Genomic DNA, 7,421 nt, shown 5'->3' with positions numbered 1-7,421 from the left:
GTGGGCAGAAGTGAGGATGGGGTTGACAGTGCTAACTGTGACCTGGAGGCCAGAGGGCAGCAGTGAGCCCTGTGTCTCCAGAGGAGCCACAGCAGAGTTAGATGTGCCTGGCTGTATGGCAGGGGAGTGGGGTCCTGCAGCATGGCCCACACTGTCTGGTTCTTTTGAGCTGCTGTGGGTGACATTGGGACCTGCCTGGTATTGATTTCTGGGCTCTTACCCGAGACGTCTAGGTTCTAAGCTGTGATGTGAATTCTGAGCCAGGCCCTCTGGGGTCTTAGTTCAGCACTGGGCTGTTGGGTTTTCCTGCACCAGTGAGGATGGAGTGGTGTGAGCAGGAGGAGTGGCCCGAGATATGTGCAGAGATAATGAAGGGTCATGTGACCGAGATTCACCGGAGGGAGCATGGTTGGTGCTGAGTCTTTATTGGGGGTCAATGGGAAGAAGCAGGTGGCAGGAGGGATTTCGGGCTGGGGGGGGGGGATTCTCACTAGGTCTCAAGGTCTCTCACTCTCGGTAGTGTTCCCAGCTTTGGATGACCTGATAGAGTTGGTCACCTGGAGAGAGAGTGCTTTGCACATCCCGGTGTCCTTTGACTTCATAGTTGGATCTCAGGAAGCCCCGAGACACCCCACATTCCAGAAGATTTAGGGCAGCACGGAGGGCCCGCTTTGCGGGTACCCGGTCTGCAAGGGGGAGGGACAAGATACAGAAAGTTAGATGGGCTTTTTTGAAGGGCAGAGAGAGTTGGGTAAACTGCCCTCTATGTCAGCTTCCTCATCCGTGAGGAGAAAATCAGGCATCTACCCATAGGGCTGTGGGAGATAAATAGTTAACTGTCAATGAACCACAAAAGGGAGCCTAGCACAGGGGACCTTAGGAAGTGTTGCCTGTTATGATTGTCACTTGGCCCTGGCCCTCTGCTCTCTGGGCGCTGGGTCTGTCCACACAATTAGCTGCCACCTATGAGACACATCTTAGGCACCTGAGGAATTGACTGGTTGATCTGAGACAGGCTCTCTAGCCCAGGCTGGCCTGGAACTCTTGTGTAGCCCAAAGGGATCAGCTGGAATGGATCCTGTTCCCGGCTGCCAGGGCCTGAGATCAAGGTTTGCACTGTGTGATTTGAGCCCAGGGCCTTGTGCATGCCAGGCAGGCAAGCTAGCAACTGAGCTACAGGTGCTACCATGTTTTATTTTATTGAGACAGAGTCTTAAACTCACAGTCCTTTTGTTTCTACCTGAGGAGTGCTGGTATTATTCCTGTATGCTTCTGTGCTTGGCTCCCCCCACTCCCCAACTCAGCTACTTCCAGCATACAATCTAAATGACCCAAAGATAAAAATGAGGTACAGGACTTGAACTCTCTTACGAGAGATTATGAGCATATAGACGGCAGAGCGTGTAGCCCCTTTACTCCCCACATCATCCCCAGTCCAGGATGTACTTACCCATGAAGTTCCCCATGAAGGTGATGCCAATAGACATGGGATTCCAGATGGGCCCTGTGTGGTCACCCTTGATGTTCCAGCCTCGGCCTTCATAGACATGACCGTCCTCTCCAATAAGGAAGCTGTGAAGGAGGGGTGGAGCTTGATAAGAGTAGGGGTTTTCAACATCCTTCACTCATCTTCTACAGTATTAAGACAACCATACCCATTTATTGCACCTCTGCCAAGCATCTTTGTAGCAACTGGTAAACTGCCACCCCCAATTTACATAGAATCAGAGAGGTCCAAAGTCATACAGAAATCATATCATTAACGACGCAGCAAACCATTGCCTGTGGGTAAGGTTGGGATTTATTGTTTCCTCCTGTCTCCCCATGCCTGTGAACTCACCCCACCCCACATCAAGCCCCTGAGGTTGGTACTGATGCCTCCCACAGGCAAAGCTGACATTAGGGACCTGCACAATATAACAGGCTCAGATGGCTCTGGCCCTCAGAAGTCTGTCCTTGGGTCAGTGAGATGGCTCATCCAGAAGAGGCCCTTTCTTAAACTTGACAACTGAGTTCTATCTCTGAGGCCTGTCAGAAGCCAGCTAGGAAAGGCTAAGGGTAGCCGGTGACTTTCCTGGAGGTGACCCACCAGTTTTTGCATGGCTTAAGATGGGTGAGCTCTGAGAGGCAAGGTCCCAAGAGACTTCATCCCAGGATTGCTTCTTGAAGCTGATATGCCTTTCTTGTCACTATTATATAGCCTAAGGATTCCTGGGCATTAGCCCGCTCCATTGAGCAAATTTCCTGCAGATCAACATTAAGATGAATTTTTATGAATTAATGTTGTTTAGATGAATTATTGACTTTATAGAATTCCTGATTTGATTCAAATACTTTTAGAAAGAAAGTGTTAGAAATGGTTTTAGTTGTTTTGCCAGAAAGATGTAATAAAATCAGAATCAAAACTAGAATGTGCCCCCTTCTCATAGAACAGTAAGTAAAGGCTGCATAATTTGGAATGCAGTGAGCTCTCACAATTACACTAAGGAGAGAAATAGGCTTCAGACAGATTTGTGATGAAGGAAAAACATTCACTCTAGGGCAGGTCCACGGATGAGGCCACAGGTGCACTGTGATTAAAGCAAGGCCGTGTAAAGCTGTTGCTTTGAACTTATAATGAGCTTATAGATGAAGCAGTGCTTTGAACTTAATATCAGCATCCTTCTGTAACTCCTCCTCTGTGTAACATTTTATTTAGGAGATAAGTTTCTAAGAACTTTTGTCTATAAAAAGGTCAGAGAGAAAAATAAAGTGTGGCTTGGGAGACGCTGCCACATCCATCCATCCTTCCTTCCAAATGTATGTGTGTGGCATTTGGAGCTCAGCCTCTTCCACCAAATGTATATATGTATATATCTGTTGTCTATATGTATGTGTGTAGGTATATGTGAATGTGTGTAAGCATGCATAAATACTTATGGAGTTGATTGAGACAGGTGGACGGGTCTGACCTGTGTGTGTGTGTGTTTGTCTGTGTAAAGGATTTTAATTCTTTTTCTCTTCTCTCTGGTTCACAAAGAATTAATGAGTCCCAAACCTCTTGCCTAGCCAGCAAGAGGTCCTTGAGCCAGAGAGGAGAGAAACCAGTGCTTATTAAAGTACACACAATAAGGTTATAAGGCCAGGGACCATCTGTCTTTAGCCTTCATCCAATGCTGAGTCCTGCCCAGTACAGGCCCCCTAAGGCTGGGCCAGGCCCAGCAGGGACCAACATGCCAATAGGAGTGAACTGGCTGATTCCTGCAGGTTGTCCTCTGACCTCCACACAAACCTTGTGTCATGCGTCTGCCTCTAGCCAAATAAGCAAGTGTTAAAGAGTGAGTCTCCAAGGACGTTTGCTTTGGTCCAGCCTGCCTTGACTCTTGGAGTCCTCTCAGGCATGACTGTGGACTCAAGGGTGGAGGCTGCATCTCTCTGGAGGTTTCCAATCCTAGCATGGTAGCAGATCTATGGATTCCACTCATTAACCAAGTCTCAAGTGAGAACTACCCCTAGGTGGGGCACCTTGGAGCTAGGTGAGCAGCTTCAAGTTGGACAGTGGAAGAGTCAGCCTCTGAGGTGCTGATGAGTCAGAGGATGCTGGGACTTGGGATCTAAGCCCCTGTGCGCCACTTAGGAAGCCAGCTTACAGCCTGCCTCACAGGAGACTGAATCAAGATGGGAACATGGCACCCAGAGCCAGGCTTAGTAAGCCTTGTGTCATGGCAAGCTGTGGGCCTTTATGAAAGATTCTCTTCTGGAAGACTAGTAGACACTTTGGTGTGTGTGAGGTGAACCTGTCTTCAGCACAGGGACAAAAGCCCTGTCACTTTAGGGAGACAGCAGAGAAGCCATTGACTGACTCCTGCATCCCCTGTGCATTACAATGTCCTAACTTTGACACCACCTGGCCTTGGGTGGAGGAGGCACTGCGTGACTTTACAGGGATGCCTGCAAACCTCAGCCACCATCGTAAGATAGGCAGAGTCAAGAGCTTCATATAGGGGCTGGAGAGATGGCTCAGTGGTCAAGGGTGCTTACTGCTCTTGCAGAAGACTCAGGTTTGATTCCCTGAACCCACATGGTGGCTCACAACTTGTAATTCAACTTCAAGGGGGATCCAATGCCCTCTTCTGACCTCTAGGGCTCTTGCACACACATGCTGTACAGACATACACTGAGGTGTATACACATCCACATGCACAAAGAAACACACACACACACACACACACACACACACACACACACACACACACATATAGAGGTATCTAGGTAGTACAAACCCAAACCTTCATTTACAGGCAAGGAAATTGAGGCTGAAAGCTGTGGCCCCAGTTCAGCCTTCCCTACCCCACTTCAATCTAGGGGAGGGGCTTTGATGCTGGAGCCTTAGAATGATTAAACTCTCAGGTGGGGCCGGCGATGGTGGTGCACGCCTTTAATCCCAGCACTCGGGAGGCAGAGGCAGGCGGATTTCTGAGTTCGAGGCCAGCCTGGTCTACAGAGTGAGTTCCAGGACAGCCAGGGCTATACAGAGAAACCCTGTCTCGAAAAACCGAAAAACAAACAGAAACAAAAACCCTCTCAGGTGGGATGGCTTCTGACCCTCAGGTGCTTGGCAGAGAGAGCAGTCTTATGGGCACTGGCATTTCCAGTCGATTCTGCAGGCAACTGGCTCTTAGCGCAGCCTTAGAAGTCATAGGGTTCAAACAGGCCCAGGTATGACACCCCGGCCTGTGACACTGAAAAGCAGGTGTGACGGATCAATCTAAGCAGACCTTTGTGGCCAGCCAGTGGGAGCCTACTAACACCTGGGTCGATCTATGCCTGTCCCTCACCCAGAACCTTCTGTGTGGATACTGTTTGACCGCAATACTCACCATGACCTTTGCGTCCGTGCCCCCTCCCTCCCTTCCCACCCCATCTTTGGCTGAAGGAACCTCCTAGGACTTGCCTCTGTGCCGGACACCCCAATCCCTAGCTTCCTTCTGCCTCTTCTAGAGCCACATCAAAGCCACAGGAAGCCGTCCCTTACCTAGGGATCTGACATCTCTCTCACCTATTTCCCCCCACCTCCATCCACCCTTATTGGAGATAAGATTTTGCTGAGAAGCCCAGGGTAGCCTTGAACTCACAGCAATCCTCTTTTTTTTTTTTTTTTTTTTTTTTTGCAATCCTCTTTCCTTATCCTTCCAACTGCTGGGATTACAGGCATCAATACTGTGCCTATCAAAGCCCTCCCCCCTAAAGCATGTGTGTGTGTGTGTGTGTGTGTGTGTGTGTGTATGTGTGTGTGAGTGAGAGATGCGTGTATGTGATGCATGCGTAGGTGTCACGGACACCATCAGTCCATCAATAGTCAGTTTTCTCCTTCTGCCTGAGTTAGAACTCAGGTTGTTGTACTTGCTAGGAAACACCTTTACACACGGAGCCAGTGGGTTCTTGGTCCACCCCAAACACATCTTTTTCTGTCTTTATGCACACAGGGCTATCGTGATATGCTTCAAGCAATGCTCCCATCTAGAACTCTGGCACACAGGAGACATTAGCCCATAGCTTTGGGGCTCCTGCCATATGCTAGCCAGTTTCCTGGGTATTGGGTATTAGGGGCCATAATACCGTTGACCTTTGCAGAAGAGGAAGCTGGGCCCTGAGCATCTGTTTCCCTGGTCCTGCCTTGCAATATGCCCACTCACTTGGTGCAAGGCTCAGCCTGGTGTTGTCCTGGCAAGGCCTAGGCCTTTAGGAAAGATACATATGAAAGTCACCTTGTATGTGAAGCAGCTCCTGTCCCCTCTTACAGGGGAGAAAGCCTCAGCACCCACAGGAGATTGCAGATCCAGCACCAGGAGGGTTGGAAGGTGTGGTCGACCTCCTTCAGCCCACTCCATACTCACTTGTAGGCTACATCGCACCAGCCCAGCTCATTCTTGTGGTAATGCTGCACATTGCGGGCCTGCTGTTCACAGGAGTCCGGGCTGTTGCAGAAGCTGCCGGCTGTGTGTGAGATCACCACGTAGCGAACTGGGTGCCCCAGGCGGCTAGAGCACTCGGATGGCAGGGCCCTCCACTCACTGCGGGGCACGATGAAACTGCAGGAGGTTGCCAGACCCAGGAGGGCAAGGAGAGCACAGGCAAACAACATGCTGGACGTGCCGCACAGGACTGCAGGGCTGTGTATGAGCTGGCCCTCATCCTGTGTACTTTATCTTCTGGGCATGGTGAAGGGTGTGGGCAGAGGAAGGGCTTGCTTCACACCTGGGCGGGACTTTCCGACCCAGACCCAGCTTCCTCCTTTAACCAGAGGTGGGGCCGTGATGGAGCCTTTGCTAAGTGTCAGTAGGTGGGGAGAGAGGCTCTCTCATCAGGAAGGGCACAAAGGACTGGACATTCAGTTGTTTCCTGGGGTTTCCAAGGCTTAGATCTCAGTGGGGGATGGTGTAACCTAACAGGAACTTGCATAGGTAAGGGGCCCAGGGCTTTGGCACAAACTTACTTCCTGCAGGTGGGGCTAACAAAAGTTCCTTTTAAGAATGTATTCCTGTATGAGTGTCTCACATAGCTTAGGATGACTTTGAACTCTGTTTAGCCAAGGATGACCTTCAGCTCCTGCTCCTCTTGTCTCCACACCCCAAGTACTGAAGTTACAGGTGTGCACAGCCTCTGCACCTGGCTGCAGATCCCACAGGGTCCAAGTCTGAGGATGCTCAACCCTACGGGGCAGGACAGGAGGCTAAGTGTGTGGATGCCCATTGCACAGCAGAGGAAAATGTTTGGAGACTGGAAGTCGCTTCCCAAGAAACGGCAGGCAGTAGTGCTTCCTGTCCAGTGTCTGAATCAGCCAGGGTGCCTGCATCCGAACTCCAGCCATTTTCTACTGTGTGAGCCCACACTAACTTCTTAACCTCTTGGTGCCCGTTTGTGTGACTGCAGTATGGAGTTGGTAACAGGGCTTCTGACCCCCAGAGTTGATCAGAGAGAACTGGGTTTCAGCCCTTGGATGTCTGGCACATTGTGTCATGTGTCACTACTACACCTTCAGGCCAGCTCCTGTTTGCATGGTGACCATCGCAGTTCTGCTCTGGAGAGAAGTGACACTGGGTGCAGAGGGTCACATTCATTCAGGTCTTGTGGAGAGCTGTCCCTGGGCTTCTGTCCCAGTCAGACTCCCATTCCCATGCCTCTCACCACACATGGGGATTCAGGACAGACAGCCTTGCTCTTTGCTTTCACTTTGAATGGATTTGGGTATTCCTCCCTTGGGGCCTCTCACATTCTCCAGGGATCTTCAGTAAATCTGTTTGCTCAAAAGTAAATAAATTTATTTATTTATTTATTTATTTATTTATTTATTTATTTATTTATTTATTTATGGTCATGCTACAGATGGAACTCAGGGCCTGTGCTTGGAAGGTAAGCACTTTACTACTGACCTATGCCCC

At 49.9% G+C, this 7,421-nt stretch overlaps 1 protein-coding gene across 1 annotated transcript; it reads right to left on the bottom strand.

Annotated features, from left to right (window-relative positions):
• Nucleotides 1-411: 411 nt before the first annotated feature.
• Pglyrp1 (peptidoglycan recognition protein 1) lies at nucleotides 412-6,160 on the bottom strand. Its single transcript, NM_009402.2, has 3 exons — nucleotides 5,877-6,160; nucleotides 1,451-1,572; nucleotides 412-686 (listed from the first exon to the last, which is right to left on the bottom strand). The coding sequence occupies exons 1-3, from the start codon at nucleotides 6,122-6,124 to the stop codon at nucleotides 508-510; spliced, it is 549 nt and encodes a 182-aa protein (NP_033428.1). The 5' UTR covers nucleotides 6,125-6,160; the 3' UTR covers nucleotides 412-507.
• Nucleotides 6,161-7,421: the final 1,261 nt, after the last annotated feature.

The sequence above is a fragment of the Mus musculus genome, chromosome 7 (assembly GCF_000001635.26).
Source record: "Mus musculus strain C57BL/6J chromosome 7, GRCm38.p6 C57BL/6J".
Classification (NCBI taxonomy): Eukaryota; Metazoa; Chordata; class Mammalia; order Rodentia; family Muridae; genus Mus; species Mus musculus.
This window is presented reverse-complemented; position numbering and strand designations above follow the sequence as displayed.